Source organism: Ctenocephalides felis, unplaced genomic scaffold (genome assembly GCF_003426905.1).
Source record: "Ctenocephalides felis isolate EL2017-DRISC unplaced genomic scaffold, ASM342690v1 CF-g0.4_SCAFFOLD_00845, whole genome shotgun sequence".
Lineage (NCBI taxonomy): Eukaryota > Metazoa > Arthropoda > Insecta > Siphonaptera > Pulicidae > Ctenocephalides > Ctenocephalides felis.
The window spans coordinates 10,805,347-10,823,227 of record NW_020536999.1 but is presented as its reverse complement, the minus strand read 5'-3'; the positions used below and the strand labels follow the sequence as shown (position 1 = coordinate 10,823,227).

The window sequence follows — 17,881 nt, the reverse complement described above, 5'->3', positions numbered from 1 at the left end:
AAAATATCCTTAAGTATTAAAATATTTGTAAAATACTAACTTTTAGAATTAAGAATTAAAAATGTATTTAATTTCTATACAGGATATAGAAAAGGAAGAAATGTAATTTATGAATTGAATAATTATAATTATGTTTAAATATAAAATGTTTGTGTTTAAATAGATACATGAAAAGTATACAGAGGGTCCCAGAACTCAACGACAAGCCTAAATGGGATTTTATTATTTATCTTAAATATCATGAAAAAAAATTAGAAAAATAATTTACCTGAAGTAGTTTGAAAATTATAAGCTTTTTAGAGCATTGATAAAAGTGTGATTATTTTTCGGTTATTGTAGTTAATATTTTATCTGTCTGGTGCAAATTTTTGGGAAAAAACGAAATTATTGTGTGAGTATTACATGGATTCGGGACACTCTTTTACGCTTTTTTAAATTACATAAAATTTGTTCTAGACACTCCTTTTTATTTAATTTAGCAGAAACTAGATAAAATTTACTAAAATTTAGTATAAACTTTTTTATATGCCCCAATAGCCTGATACAAACTATTTTGTGAAAAAATTAAACTACTGTGAACTCGTCCTTATGCATTGAACAATATAAGGATTCGGGACACTTTTTTACGTTTGTTCAATTTACATAAAAATTTGTTCCAGAGACTTTTTCATTTAGCTTAGCAAAAACTAGATAAAATTTACTAAAATACTGTATAAATTGTTTTATACACCCCCATACAAAAAGTATGGTAAAAAATAGAATTAGTGTGATTATTGATAAATGTTTATACTAAAAATAATATACACACACTATGAGGCAAACAGTCTATAAGAAATTTTTCGTAGATTTTAGTATTTCCAAAAACAAATAGACTTTTCCCTAAAAATTATAATGTCCAAAATCAAAATTGAAAGTTATTTGAGAAAAAGAAAAAAATGTACTTAATCAAAATACTAAAATCCAAATTTCAACTACGAATTGTACAAAATTTCAATATCCAAGTGTATATATCAGTGTTTATCAGATTTTAGTAAATTTTATCTAGTTTTTTTTTGATGTATGTAAACTATAATATACGAAATGAAATTCAAAAGTTTTTTTTTTTGAAGAAAAGTAAACATGCTCTATGAAACGTATGGAAACCTTAATAATATTTTTATACTTTTATTAATCGTTTGGGATGTATGTATAAACTTATTTGCTATTATATATTTATGAATATACATATACATCCATATATATGTATGTATATTAAATTAAAATTATAAATTAACATGCGACATTTACTTACATGCTTTTTTGAGGTTATGTCGGCTCCACGAAAATCATTGCAAGAAATAATCACTGAATTTATTATTCACTTGTATTTATAACACTAAATTTCTATACAAACTAAGCTACAGGATACATTTTGTGATGTATTAAATTAATATATACATTTTTATAAAAAATAATGTTTGTCGTTGAAGATTTGCAACACATGTGCAATATATGTTTGACGTTTAGTTTAATAAAATGAAGCGATTTTGCGCAGATGACGCAACTTGCGTAACACTTCACTAACAATAAGAATGGCGGGATATTTAAATGTTTGAATTATTTAAAATTCTACTGTAATGATGTATGTAAATATACTCCTCCTAAACGATTATTCGGATTTTGATCAATCTTTCTGAAGTTTGTTAAAGGAATTGTTTAGATTGTGATGTGATTATAAAAATATAGTAATAATGTAGAAAAAAATGGGAAAAATTGCAAAAAACGGCATTTCATTGTTTGCCATTGCAAATATTTGAGACGTTGTTTGGCATTGAAAACAAATGAAAACTGTTATCTGCCAAAAATTTCAATTTATATGTATAATAAATTCATGATTATGAATAAGAAAAATGAAATGACTAAATTATTACTGCCAAAAAACAGCTGAGATACGCGAGATTATAAAAATTATAGGAGCACATTATTGGAGCAATTATTTTGGGTGGAAACATCCAAAGGGATACTATATATTAATTTTTTTTTAATTTGTTATACCGCTTAAAAGACTTTAATTTCCAATATAATGTGGGCATTGAGACTCATCATTTTATCTAAAACAGTTCTACATTTAACATCGCTCATATTGATGTATATGCATTTTAGTGCAAGGAGTAATTAGAATAACAATTATTATTATTTTTAGGTAAATGGTAAATATTAGTATGGGATATTAAAAAATTGTAGACGTGGGTACAGAACGTCTGTCGGGTCATCTAGTATATATATATAATAATATAAGCATTTATATATAAACTACGAAAGTTGAGTCGGGAAGTTCCAGAAATTTACCGTGTTATATTCCTATTTTTCTGAAATAAAACGCGTTGCTTACGTTATAAATATATTGTAGTATTAAAATATATTAATTACAATATTTATTATTTACAATCATTATTAACTTTGTTAAAAATTCTACTAATTAGTACTTCCTCAATCATTATATGTACATATTAAAATCGTTATATAAATATATATTATTCACGTTTCTAAATTTGTTTTACCTTTTCTAATTAACTATTATTATTATTAAATACTATCAAGAACCACTGCTTACCAAATTCGGGAACAAACTGGTATTATTACTTGAAAAAGAAGGTGCAATTCCCTCTTTAGCAATACGTAAAGCCTGCAAAACCCTCACCTTATCCAATTCCTGCACAGTCGGTTTTTCATTATCTAAATTAATATCATTCGCTCGAGCATTAAACAACTCCAGGACTTTGACTCGATAATCAACAATACAGGATAAAGGATTGCCTGTTATTCTAACATTTTCCAAACACGGCAAACTACCGATGTGGACAATCTCTTTTATATCCGTGATTTTATTACAACTAACATCGAGGCTTTCTAGGGAGTACAATTTACTTAAACCTGAAAGGCTCGATATAAAATTCTGGGATAGATCTAAACAAACGATATTTCCCAGACTTGTATGCAAGTCGGCACAGCTGTAGAAGTGGTTCTCGGATAGATTCAAATTGCACAATTGAGGTAGTTGAGATAGATTCGATATTTTTTTAACGTCTGATAATTTGTTGTGTACAAGATTTAAAGTTTTTACACTTGGCATCAGTTTTATGGAGTCGTCTATGTCTTTTATTTCGTTGTAACTAAAGTCTGCTTCGGTGAGAGATTTCCAAGTCTGGAAAATAGAAATATATTTATGTAACAATTGTTATTGTCTAATCAATTAGTTGTAAGTGGGATTTTTATTAACTTCCCGAAGGAGTTTATGTTTTCGTCAAAAAATCCGATTCGCTAATTTTATGTTTTCTCGACGTTTCAGGTCCGTTTGAGACCGAATTTGGAAAAAGTATGTGTGTATGTGAACAGATTTTTGACCATAAATCGACGTTTTCTCAAAAACGGATGGACCGATTTTAAAAATTTAAAAGCCATTCGATGTATCTCGATGAGGACTAGCGTTTATTAATTTTGCGTGGCAATATGTGGTATTAAAGTGAAAAATGTTTCGTCCACGTTTTAGCCCGCAATTCTGAATCGATTTTGAAAATTCAAAAACCGTTCGAAAGACATTGGTTGGGAATCGTACTGATTAGTTTTGGACAAAGATCGTTTTCTTGTAATAAACTGTTGAAAAAAAAAATCCGACGATTTTAATAATTTTTTTTTGCGATAGATATCATGGTCTTACAGAACATACTAAACCCCCACGACAAGTCGTTTTATTTTAAAAATTCATCAAAGTTTGAAAACATTAGTGACGATTTTTCAAAAAAATCAAAAACTGCTAAATCTAGTTCAAAAATTTAAAAATCATTCGATGTAATTCGATTTGCGCAACGATCGTCCGAGCCATTTTTTCGTAATTAAGGGGCGTTAATTAATTATGAAGAAACGGCTCGGCCGATATTTGTCCAAAACTAATCAACGCGATCACAAATAACATCTTCTGAATAATTTTTTAATTGTCAAAATCGATTCAGAATTTTTGGTTAAAACGTGAACGAATTTTTTTCCACTTTTTTGCTAAGGTTGCCCATTAATCACGTGATCGACATTTTGAGGATTTTTGGGCCCCCTTTTCTTCTTGGTGATACGTGGTAATATTCAAAATTATCCCCCCTCCCGCACAAAACATCTCGTGTATTTTTAGTTATGTGAAAAAAATGTAAAATTTTGATTTTTTTTCAAATGTTTGGATTTTTTTGAAAAAATCCTCTCTTAAAAACCTCACGTGATTTATAGACGCCCTTAGCAAAAAAGTGAAAAAATTTTCGTTCGCGTTTTAACCAAAAATTCGAAATCGATTTTAAATATTAAAAATATATTCAAAAAAATTTATTTGGGATCTCGTTGATTAGTTTTGGACAAAGATTGGCCAAAGTGTGAACAAACGAGCCGTTTCTTCACACTTAACGATTGAAAACAAAAACTCGATCAAACTTTTGATATTGATAGATATCATGATCCTAAAGAATATACTAAAATATTACAGTCCTAATTTTTAAAATTCATCAATGTTTAAAAAAACGATGATAGTCAAAATTTGTTCCAAAAGTCGCTTTGAAGTTGCGATAAGTCAAAATTTGATTTTCACAAATTTAAAAGCTATTGGGATAAATTTGATAAGGAAGGGATTAGCAAAAATAATAATATAATAATAAAAAAACTCCTCTAGTTCTGTAAATACATAAACCATTAATTTCAATCATCGAATAATATCAAGGACTACATACTTAATATATACATAATCGTGCCAGTATTCTCTTATAACAGATGTTATAAAAATCTCAAAAAAAGTTTCGACGTTTTTAATAAAATTTAACATGACTATAAAGTTCATGCACTGTACAGTCCTACGAAAATTGGTTGAATTAAATAAATTAATTAAAATTTTGAATAATAAATTACAATTTTAGGACATACAAGCACTATAGTGTCTATGCAATATAATTAATATAATTACAGTTAATTTAAGTGTGTTTGAGAAAATTCTATTCGAAATCGCAATGTTTAGATTGAACTAAAAGCGATAACTTTATTTTTGAAATAAACATTTTATCTAAGTATCTTAATTTCATGAAACTTGCCTTAAGGCAAAATGCCACTTTCAACTAGTTATTATAAATATATTCATTAAATATAAATCTTTGATAAAAATAAGTGATAAATGAAAAATAAATAATATCTTACATGTGATGAAGTAAATTCTTGTTTATGTACAACATCGGGAAGAAGAATATCATAAATGTGCTCAGCACCAGTGTTGTTGACACAAAGATGTCTTAATGTTTCTCTCATAGTACCTAAAAGCAATATCTATATATATATGGAGATTAGAAATATAAATTTTCCGGGCCACAGTGGCTCAAGCAAAAATTAATTAAATCTTCCAAACTGTTGTTTTATTCTTGAATTAACAAAAAATATATTAATCATGAAAACTTTGCCAATAATATGTACTAGTATTTAATCAAGTCGTTTTTCAAAAAGATTGTGCAAATTAAAAAATCCAAATTCATTGGATTCTGGTGAGAATCCACGATGGATCTAGTGAGAAAATCTGGCAAGAACTTTAGAGCATCTCCATCGAGTCAAATAAAAAACTGATTAAAATCTAATATCAATCTACTGGAAATCTTATAAGCATTCTGTCATAATCTTATAGAGATCTAGTCAAGATCTAAGAGGGTTCTAGATAGTTTATCCATCTCACATATAAAATTCTTCTGTACGGGTGTACGATTTGATACTTCTCCTAACGGTTATTCAGATGTTGATAATTCTTTTCAGAGTTTGTCAAAAAAATTTTTTAAGATTTAACGAACTATTACACTATAGTAATATTGCAGAAATGAATGGTAAAAATTACAAAAAACCACTTATCATTAAAGCTAGAAATGTCAGTTCACTTAAAATTTGATTGTAGCTGAAATTATGAACCTAGATAATATTAGAATGTAATATACAAGAAAAATGTAGTGTCTACATTATTGTTGCCGAAAAGCAGCTGAGATGTGCCAGAAATTAAAATAATACAAGATACAGTCAACAGTATATGTTTGGCAGATGAAATTATATAATTAAGTTTAATAATTAATGCGACAAGTCCAAAATTGCATATACATTATTTTTTTAAACTTATGCATGTTGCATTTTGGTTTAATGTACTAAATTATTTAACAATACAAAAAAATATTACTACTTATTAAAAAAATGATTTAGAATTTTGTTTTATGTGTCAAAAATTCATTTGTTTGGCATTCAATATGAAGAGTGCTCATATGAACTAGATTTTACAAATTAATTCACCTAAGATTTGAACATAAACAATAATGCTTATTAAAGTATTAGTAAGCAAAATGTACTATAGAAATTATAATTGCCAAAAAGCAACTAATATATCGTACAAGATTATGAAAATTAAAGACTATATTATTATTACCTGTACTATATATATTTCCCATAGGTATCCCGATAACTTCCAACTTTTGTATATTTTTAAATACTGACATTTCAAACGTTAGCTCATTAGGAATTATATTACTCGTCTTCAGAAAGGATTTCTGATTCACACTGCCTTCGATAATGACGTCTTTTAATTGTGAACAGAAGTCCAATATATGACTGAAGTCATATTGTGTTTCTGTTAACTCTAGTGGTGGACATGGACGGGGTAATCTTTGACTTATTGCATAGAGCTGAAAACAAATAAAAAAATATTTATAAAATAGAAAAAACAAATTATATATGTGTATATATATATATATATTATATATATATATATATATATATATATATAAATTAAATAAAATTTATACTACTTTATAAGAAAAATACATTTTAAACTTTTGGAGGTTATTCTTAAATAACACTAAAAAACATTTCTAAAACATTAAGATTTTATAATTATGTCCAAATGATAACAATTGATATTACCATTGAATAGTTTTTGATAAAAACGAAGCCCTTATTTTCAATATAATTAGCTAAATTTTTATATAGACAACTAAATCTTAATTCTTATGATTATTTATACTTACAACTAGATATTAATTTTATCTATTACCTCTAATGGTGTGAACTTAAAACTTTTGCAGTTCTGCAAATAAGTCTCGGCATTATTAAAAAAATTAATAGCCATGCTCTGCAGCAGAAACAATATATCATATTTATCCATATCCAAAAACGTTGCAAATTCTCTCGGCATTGTTTTCTGAAGATAAACCAAAAGATTTTTCAAATATTCTTCCAGTCCTTCTCTACGTTTTTCAATGAAATTTGGACATTTGTTCCTTATAACTTTCTTTGGTGGCAAAGTGTCTTTTGCAACACCATGATCATTGACAAGAGATTCGTGTAGTTCTGAAAAGTCTTTATATCTATGTTTAACCACCCATTTTATTTTGTCGATCTTTACTTCTATTAAATAATAAATAACATTGTCAATTTCTTCAGTGGATGTGACAGATATTTTTGTTTCGTTGTTGTATTTTTGGAAGTCAGACATTGTTGGAGTATTATTAAAACTTATTATTATAAAATAATATCTAAGTTGCGCTAGCAATGATTTTACATATTTATAATTTATTCAAAGTTATGAAAATGTACTAAGTAGCGAAATGTCAAATTGACAATTGAGATTGTGCAAAATCGGATGACAGTTGAACCAAGTTGAAGTTAGGCACTTAACCCGCGAAATTCAAAATTTAAAATTGATTTATTAAAACTAAATATGTTTTAATTATTATTATTATTGATATTGATATTATATCTTACCTTTAAATATACCAATTGCAAACACAAATAATTAAATTAGTGGTGTATGGTATCGTGCCTTAAGGCAAATTGCTGGAACTTCCCGTAATGAAATATTCGAAGAATATTAAATACTTTCAAATATATTTATTATAAATACTTTGTTATTTATATTTTATAGACAAAATATAAAAGCTTATAAATTGAACGATTACGTTTATATACGTTTACATAAAAAGTAAATAAGCACAACTTGATCAAACGGAGTTAGAACAAGGGACCTTATCTCATATTTCTAAAAATTGTATAAACTGAATTGCAAAGTTAAAATCATTCATTTCAAGTATATTAGTGAGTTTTAGATCGCAGTTAGAATTAAAAATAAAGTCCGAAATATTTCTGATATTCAAATTGAAAAAAATATTTTTTGAAAAGTGAAAAAAAATTTTTTTTTTGCTTTTGCCAAGAATAATCGTTTCGTCAATACAAGCCAAAGGTTTTTTGAATCATTCAAATCGGATACTTAGCTCACTCAAAAACTGCCATTTTTTGCACATTTAGCTCAGTATCTCTAAAACCACACCAACTGCCATTGTCAAAAACTAATCACCCATTTTCCCCATCATTACGAACTGAATGTTTTTGAATCATTCAAATCGGATGCTCGGTTCTCTCAAAAACTTAATTTTTATTTTCTGCACTCTTTGCTCTGTCTCCGTAACATTCTAGATCCTCCCCCCACTAAGTAATGCCTAACGGCGGTTACCGTGGAAACCGGAAGCAAGGGCAAAGCGGAAGTTTTAGTCGGTATTATACCCAGGTCCTACATACCCAGACAAAAGACCTAGTGTGGGATGGAAAAAGAAATTTCTTTCGCTATACAAAAAAAAACACACACACACTCACCTACATACATCAAATTTTACTAAAGTATGGCAAAATGTTCAAAAATTTCTAGCAAAAAATTTGATTTTTTGTTAGAACAAACATTCAATATATAATTATTTAAATGTGGTATGCTTTGCAGTGGGTAAACCATCAATATAACTATATTTACCTTTCACTTATGCACCACATTTGCAATCCGTTAGTTATTTTAATACAAGAAATATTTTTTATGGCAAAACAGTTGTTTAATGCTTGTCGGATGGGCTAGTATTTTATATAATTTCCATCCTTTCATAATTTTATTAAAATCCTGTAGTATTTATTATTTTTTAAGTATATTGTTTCGGTTTGCTTATCTATATATAAAAATTAGTCGGGTTTTCCTTCCTGACGAATTAACTCCAGAACGCACGAACCGATTTCGACAATTTTGCATTCGTTGGAAATGTCTCGGGCTCCGCAAGGTTTATAGCTAAGAAAATTAGTTGTGCATGGCATCGTGCCCTAATGCAAATTGCTGGAACTTCACGCACCGTAATTTAATTATGCTTGGTTAAGTCAACGAGCAATTCTTGCCGCAAAGAATAATGATGTACACGCACTGAATTTCACAATTCAGTCAAAAATTGCTGGCGATTTGGTGACATACCAATGATTCCGACTGGTCTTCCGTTTGACTTCAAACGATTGCAATTTCCAGTTCGCCTTGCGTTCGCAATAACAAGTCGCAAGGCCAATCGCTTAGTGTTGGCGGGATAAATTTCGAATAGATTATTTAGAAAATCATTGTTTTTCACATGGGCAGTTATACGTTGCCTGTTCACGAGTTGGAAAACCATCCGCTTTGTTTGTGTTAACGTCAGACCAAAAAACAAAAAATGTGGTTTACCAAGGAGCACTTCAATGAAACGGAAAATTTGCGGATTTACTTTCATTTACTTAGAGAAGTTCAACTAAAAAATACTTCATTTTTGTAATCTAAATAAATTCATTACTGTTGTGCAATAAAATCAAATTTTTCCTTTTCAAATATAAAACAAACAAAGAATTTTTTCATCTTTCTCACGAAACCATCTGGTGGCGAAACGGAGTCCGTCGGGTTTGCTAGTATTTTATATAATTTCCACCCTTTCATAATTTTATTAAAATCCACTATTGCTTATTTTTTATATATACTTAATATAAGTATTTCGTTTGCTTATATCTAATCAAAATCAAGTTAATAAATAATTTTTTTAAAAACATTTTGTTTTTTATTACATTAAAATCTTTGTATGAAGCTCTACACAATATAACTATATATATACTATTTATATATAAACTATATTCATAATAATTATATACTATTCATATATAAACGATATTCATAATAACAATATACTATTCAACTATATTTACTTAATTCACTAATAAGTCTTTTAAAATCAGTCGTTGTTACATAATAAAAAAGAAATCTTCCCTGTCTCTTATAAATTATATCTCATTTTTACCTGTAATGATTTTCCCTGAGATTCAGCAGCAACCATCAAACGAATCAATTCGATGTTTCCCAAATTACTTAAAATTTGTGCAACACAAATGTGCGGCAAAAAGGGAAAAATAATATGTGAAATCTTATGACAGTCTTCTACTAATCTCTTCCTCAGAAGAGCTCTTGTAAGCTTACATTTTATGAAAAGAGCATGCAATGGATACTTGGATGCATATCTACTAGTTTCTAAAGCTTCCAAAACATGTTTGTTTTGAATTAACTTCACTATCGACGGTATATCTTTTAGTATGAAATCATTAAAAGTTATGTTAGTATGATTAATTACTTCCCCGGACATGTTTCTAATTTCCCATACGCAATAAATCATTTCGATAAGTGTTTTTGTTCTATCTGCACGGAACCACTGTTGCACAACTGCTAAATTTTGTTCATTGACTTCTAAACGTTGAAATACCAATCTGACTATAAAGTGTATCATGAAAAATCTGTAATAAAAAATATTAATGTTAAATAGCGTAAATAACACTAATAAGGGAGTCCTCAGGTTTACTCTTCTGGAATTTTGATGAAACTTTGCATGGTGATAGAGTTTTAGTCGAACCGAACCTTGTAAAATATTATAGGCCTATGAGAAGTGGTTTAATTATAAAAACTAGTGAGAGCATGGCATCGTGCCTTAAGGCAAATTGCTGGAAGTTCCCGTACCGTAATTAAACATTGGAGAAATAAAAATAATCAATAATTGTTATGAATAATTTCAAATAGATTATTTATTATAAATACATACTGTAAATTTATAAGTGCTTAATAAAAACAAAGTTGTTTATGTGTATGTTCACAATAAATTTGTTCAGTATTTTTAAATTTGATTTTTTTGACAATTTTGAAATTTTTTGGAATTTTTGAAAAAAAAATCGTTTTGTTTAAATTCTCTGAAAATTTGGAAATTTTTGAAACAATCCGATTTTTTTTTTAATTTCGTAATATTCTCACATTTTTGTAAGAAATCTTTCTTTTTAACTTCGATATTTTTCGAATTTTCGAAATTTAGATTTTTTTTCAAAATTAGGAAAAATTTCAAATATATGAGTTTTTGAAATTTTGATTTCGTTTTGAAAATTTTGGTTTTTTTTTGAAAAAATCCGATTTTTTTGAAAATTTCCAAATGATCTCAAATTTTTATGAAAAATCTTTTTTTTAATTTTGATATATTTCAAAATTTAGATTTAGATTTAAAATTAAAAAAAAATGAGTTTTTTTGAAAATTTATTTTTTTTGAAAATATAGATTTTTTTTTTGAAAAAATCCGATTTTTTTTTTGAAAATTTTGAAATATTCTCTAATTTGTGTAGTTTTTTAGTTTTGATATTTTTCGAATTTTTCGGAATTTAGATTTTTTTTTCAAAATGATGAAAATTTAAAAAATTTGAGTTTTTTGAAAATTTAATTTTTTTTTGAAAATTTTGAATTTTTTTTTGAAAATTTTCAAAATCACGAAATTTTCTGTAAAAGCATTTTTTGCACACTGTCTACACAAGCAAAATGTTTTTGAATTAATCTAATTGGATGATCCGTTCTGTCAAAAACTGCATTAACGGCTTTACACCCTTTGCGCTCCATACCTCCGAAACGGCAAAATTGCCTTTTGCAAAAACGCCTCGCGATCGAGTACGAACCGAATGATTTTTCAAATATAGAAATTGGTTATTCCATACGAGAAAATGTCGAGAACATTTTGATGTTTGAACTAAATACGAGAATTTAAAATCTTGGTACGGAACCTAAAAAAAAATTACACAAAATGTGTACACATTATTAAAATATCTATAAAATATCTGATAATTTGATGTACATATATGTCTAATGAACATTTTTGACCGTCAAATGACATTTTTTTAACTTATTTTTATTGAGGGTCCATAACCGCCGGACCTGCCTTCCCAAAAATTTAATCGGTTCTTCAATTTGTCAATACAAGTAAAATGTTTTTTGAATTATTAAAATCGGACGCTCTATTCTCTTAAAAACTGAGTTACCGTTTTTGGCACTTTTTGTCCGTATCTTCAGAACGACTAGACCTGCCTTTGCCAAAAACTAATCAGCACGTCTCCTTATCCATACGAATCGAATGTTTTTTGAATTATTCAAATTGGTTGATCGGTGTTCCCGAAATCGTCGACGAAAAGTTGTATCCGCACACACTCACACACACACACACACACATACACACACACACATACATCGATTTTTTCCAAGGTATGCCAAAATGTTCAAAAACCTTTGAAATGTAAAGATATATAAACATTTTCATTTTCATTCTTTTTTTACTACTATAACTTACCCTACGGAAAGTTAATTAAACCACTTCTCATATGCTTATAATATTTCACAAAGTTCGGTTTGACTATCAACTCTATCACCCAGAAGAGTGAACCTGTGTATTTTTTTGCATACCAACCTATCGGTATCGTATTTACAACAAGTTTCATTGTTGTTATTGATAACATTTATATCAGCCTCATAGTCCAGAAGCATTTGAAAATGATTTTGTTTATCCGAAGCAATATGGAGGGCTGTATTGCCATTAATATCAGTTGCGTTAATATCTGCTCCGTAGTCGAGAAGGATTTTAGTTAAAAATTGAGTATCAGGTTTTTTAGCACATATGTGCAATGGTGTTTCATTGTTATTCGTCTTGCAATTGATTTCAGCTCCATTCTCTATTAAAACTTTAACACAGAAACCATGGAATCCAGCAGTAGCTTCATGCAGAGGAGTCCATCCATTTTTATCTTTTATATTCAAATCAGCGTTGTGCAGTAACAAAATGGTTAGAAGTTCGATGTGACCATTTTTGGCAGCATAATGAAGCGGTGTACAACCAAGATTATCTTGAGCATTTATATCAGCGCCATTCTTTAATAATAACTCAGCGCAATCGACTTTAGACCATGCAAAAGACTCTCTTGGGCATTTGTATGGGCACTCGTCATAGATATTAAAAAAGTGCAAAGCTGTTCTACCAAGATCATCACGTGCATTTACATCGACATTATAACTAATTAACAACTTCATGAGTTTAGTTTGTTTTCTGATAGCTATGGATTGTAAAAGCGTATAACTACAATTTTGTCCATTTTTAACCCAACAAATTCTGTGATTCAATACTTCACACACAACAGTTGGATGTTCGTTTAAAACTATATATTTAAGAAGAGCTTCAATAATATCAATGAATACATCACCGGATCTAGAAAATGCATACTTGAGCGATTTACTTAAAATATTAGCACTCGGTTTGTACTTCAACAGTTCTAAAACAACATTCAAATACCCTCCTTTAACCGCAAGGCTCAAAGCTGAATCTCCAAACATGTCCTGCATATTCACTAGAGCCCCACGTTGTAAAAGAAAACATACCATATCTTTGTATCCTATAGCAGCTGCAATATGCAATGGATAATAATTATTATCGTACTTCCAATTGACATCAACACCGTTCTGATAAAGCAACTGCACTAATTCTACATTTCCACATCCAATGGCCGAATGAAGAACAGTGTGGCCGTGCTCAATCGTATTAATATTAGCAAAAAGATACTTAAAAGTAGCTAAATCTCCAGCAATGATAGAAGTGTGGAGAGGAAGAGTGATGCATTTTTCGAACAAATCACGCTTGAAATAAACATCAAGAAGGTATCTATGAAGTTCCTGTTGGTGAAGCGCATGGGTTTTGCAAAGAAAAGGGTAGTGGTGTGAATGATCATCTAGGTATGTCAAATTATCACATTCAATTAATTGTTTTGCTTTCGCAAATTCTGCGTTATATAACTCATAATACTTAGAAGCATTCATAGTGACAAAAATATAACCTAAAAGTACATACATTTATTAATACACAAATAACATATATAACTACATTATGCTTATTTATGTAAGTATAACTATCTATTATTTATGTATCTTTATCGTATTAACTTATCTATGTATTACCATAAACTTTCAGATCCAAATGCAATCATACATGGAAGACGTTTCTTGTTTGACAAACTTTTGAATAATTTGACTTTTGAAGTTCGTTATGGCAGTTTCCCAATGTTTACATCTGCAATACACTGTCACAATTAAAACACAAAAACACAAAGATATAATCATAACACACACAATTAAAACACTAAATCTAATAATTTAACAATTAAATTTTGGCATGCTTTCGCATTGAAAGTCAAATTGCAAATGACGTCCTCGCTGTTGGAGCTGTCAAATGTATCAGGCGCTCAGCACGTAAGAATATTTCCAAGAAACCAGGGTCGCACAAATATGTAGTTTATTTTAAAAATTCAAAAACAAACTGTTCACAAACAACGTATTTTTTAAGTAAAACTTATTTAGGCGCGACTAGGGTGTAAATCCGTACAAATGCAACGGAAGTGCGTTACGGCAGATAAGATAAGGTAAGAGTGGAGTGCCAATGATTCGTCATTTGCTCTCGCTTGCTCCGATATTCACAAACTGCTTACAAATATTTTATTTCTGAAGTAAAACTTCTTTAGGCGCGACTAGGGTGTAAATTCGTACAAATGCAACGGAAGTGCGTTACGGCAGATAAGATAAGACAAAGGTCGAGTGCCCCAATGATTTGTCATTCGCTCTCGATGATATCATTTCTATACGGGTCGATTGTGATTAGTCGTCGCGTATGTGAATAGAGATCTGTCGTTGCATGCGAACTGATTCAGCACTCATAAAAGTATGTAATTTAAATTACATGGTACAAATACTTTAATTTGGTTTGTAGACTTTTTGCCAAATGTTCTAACAATAATATACTTTTTATATTATATTTATTTAGTTTAAAAGCAGATGAAAATCCTTGCAGTCAACAATTCTTTGAAATTCCACAAAGAATTGGTTCTGATTTGGAGGTTTGAACCTGAATCGAAATCAAAGTCTTTAGAAATATGTTAAAAAGCACATTCATATGTTTATATAAAGCACATAAGGTATAAACAAAGTATGATTAATTAATTCAAAAGCATGAAAGTGAATAGTATGTAAAAATTTAGTAGTAATAAAGAATTTTATCAGAGAAACCTTTGTCTGTTAGTGATTCTCTTAAATTGAGAATTAATTAAATTTACCATTTAAGTATTCTTAGCAGTTAAATACTAATTAGTCATTTAATTTGTAATAATATAATACAAAGTTCGATTTACTTTTTTTTTTAAGTTTGTTCTGTGAAATTTTCAAAACGTATACTATATAAATGTAAGCTATTGTTACTTTATATTTTTTACTAGATTTCATGTAAATACTTCTTGAATTATTATAAGTGATAATAATAGTACTATTACTAATATTACATAATATATTTATATTAAAAAATAGTTCCCATCAATATTTAGTTTCAACTTTGTCAGAAAATACTTTTCTTTCTAAAGGCGCTTATTATAATTATAATAGATTATTTGCATTATATATCTTCATAGCATATATTTGTGTTTACAATCAATATTCATTAGAACATAGATTTAAATTTTATGCTTCAAAGGACTAAAATTGTAATTTTAAATTCCTTCACTGAAATAATTAAAAAGTGTCCATTAAATTAAATTTCATGCATTCCTTCTCAAATAAATAGGTTTTTGCATGAATATATTGCTTTATTACAAATGTATATTGATTGTAATGTATTTTGATTTTATCTTGTTCTATTAGATTCATTTAATTGGCTTTCTTTGTAGTTTGTATGGAAATTGGATATGTACACATATATTGATTTATACATCATTATATATGGCATATTCTTCGTAGTTTGTATGAAAATTGGAAAAATAAATGTATATATTGATTTATACATTATTTTATGTTTATAGTCTTTGTAATTTTTATGGATATTGGATATATAAATGTATATATTGATTTATACATCATTATATATGGTCTAGTATTTGTGATTTGTATGAAAATTGAATATATAAATGTATATATTGATTTATATTTCATTATATATAGTCTAGTCTTTGTGGTTTGTATGTAAATTTGATATATAAATGTATATATTGATTAATACATCATTATATATGGTCTAGTATTTGTGATTTGTATGAAAATTGGATATATAAATGTATATATTGATTTATATTTCATTATATATAGTCTAGTCTTTGTGGTTTGTATGTAAATTTGATATATACATGTATATATTGATTAATACATCATTATATATGGTCTAGTATTTGTGATTTTTATGAAAATTGGATATATAAATGTATATATTGATTTATACTTCATTATATATAGTACTGATAACTATATAATCTATATCATATCATATTCATTCGCCTGCTTTTTTATACATACACATGCATGTAATATTGATTAAGAAACTTCAATTTGATTTGTGTTTATTTCTTAACTGAAATTCCATGCAACATTATTTAATTAGATTAATAATAAAGAATAATTACCTCGTTTGATATTTCTTCTGATTCAACAATAAATTTATGAGTAAATTCTCTATAATTGTTGAACGTTGAAGTAAACTTAGTAAACTCTTTTAATTGCTATTTAATGTGAGCTCTTGCATGTCATCTCTATATCAAAGTTATATTGTGCCGAGTAAATATAGTAATATTACATAGTTATACATTCTGTGTAGTCATTCTTCTTGTTACTAAGAATTAGGCAAAAGTAGAGAAACCTATAGTTGTATTGCATATAAGAGTCTAATAATTTTTGACTTAATTTTTGTGTTTAATCCTCAACTTCTGTTGAGACATTATTCTGTGCAACATTATTCAAATAGGTTAACTAAGGTTTAATTACTTCTTATGATAATTCTCCTGATTTAACTAATAAATACATGATGTAACAGTAATTATCTTTAATTATTGGAATATATTAAAGTGAACTTAGTAACCTCATTTATTGGCAATTGCAATGTGTGCCCTTCGTCATTATCCTTACAAAGTTATAATGTGCTGAATGAGAAGAATATTCCACATATCTTTGTAAATCTTTCATTAAAACCTAAACACACATAATCTAATTATATATTCTGTGTAGTTATTCTTACTAATAATAATAATGCATACTAATAATAATAATGCAATAATAGAAATCTATAGTTATATTGCAGATAAGGGTTTAATAAGCTTTGATATGATTTTTGTGTTTATTTCTCAACTGAAATTCTGTGCAACATTATTAATTAATTAGGTTAATAGTGGAGAATAATTACCTCTTAAGATATTTCTTCTGATTTAACAATAAATTCACGAGTAAATTACCTATAATTGTTGAAATTCAAACAATAATCTTTATGTGGACTCAGTAATCTTTGTCATTTCCATTTTAATATGAGCTTTTTCATGTCATGTCTATAGCAAAGTTATATTGTCCCGATATATAATAATCCATATATCTCCAGAAATCCTTCATTAAAATCTAAACAATTATAATATAAATATACATTCTGTGCAGTTATTGTTAGTATTCATAATTAAGCAAATATAGAGAAACCTATAGTACCTTATACTGCATATAAGAGTCTTATAAGCTTTGACTTAATTTGTGCTTATTTCTTGACAGAAATTCTGTGTAACTTATTGAAATAGATTAACAATCGAGAATAATTACCTCCTATGATATCCTCCTGATTTAATGATAAAATCATAATAAACTTAAGTAAAGTATCTTTACTTATTTATCTTATTAGAATATAATCTAGTATTT

At 27.9% G+C, this 17,881-nt stretch overlaps 2 protein-coding genes across 2 annotated transcripts; both read right to left on the bottom strand.

Annotated features, from left to right (window-relative positions):
• Nucleotides 1-2,470: 2,470 nt before the first annotated feature.
• Nucleotides 2,471-7,606, bottom strand: LOC113363252 (nischarin). Its single transcript, XM_026605740.1, has 4 exons — nt 7,076-7,606; nt 6,452-6,707; nt 5,200-5,312; nt 2,471-3,184 (listed from the first exon to the last, which is right to left on the bottom strand). Exons 1-4 carry the CDS (start codon nt 7,514-7,516, stop codon nt 2,576-2,578), a joined length of 1,419 nt encoding a protein of 472 aa, XP_026461525.1. The 5' UTR covers nt 7,517-7,606; the 3' UTR covers nt 2,471-2,575.
• A 2,463-nt stretch (nt 7,607-10,069) lies between these two features.
• LOC113363351 (putative ankyrin repeat protein RF_0381) lies at nt 10,070-14,278 on the bottom strand. Its single transcript, XM_026605843.1, has 3 exons — nt 14,138-14,278; nt 12,603-14,016; nt 10,070-10,629 (listed from the first exon to the last, which is right to left on the bottom strand). The coding sequence occupies exons 2-3, from the start codon at nt 13,997-13,999 to the stop codon at nt 10,119-10,121; spliced, it is 1,908 nt and encodes a 635-aa protein (XP_026461628.1). The 5' UTR covers nt 14,000-14,016; nt 14,138-14,278; the 3' UTR covers nt 10,070-10,118.
• Nucleotides 14,279-17,881: the final 3,603 nt, after the last annotated feature.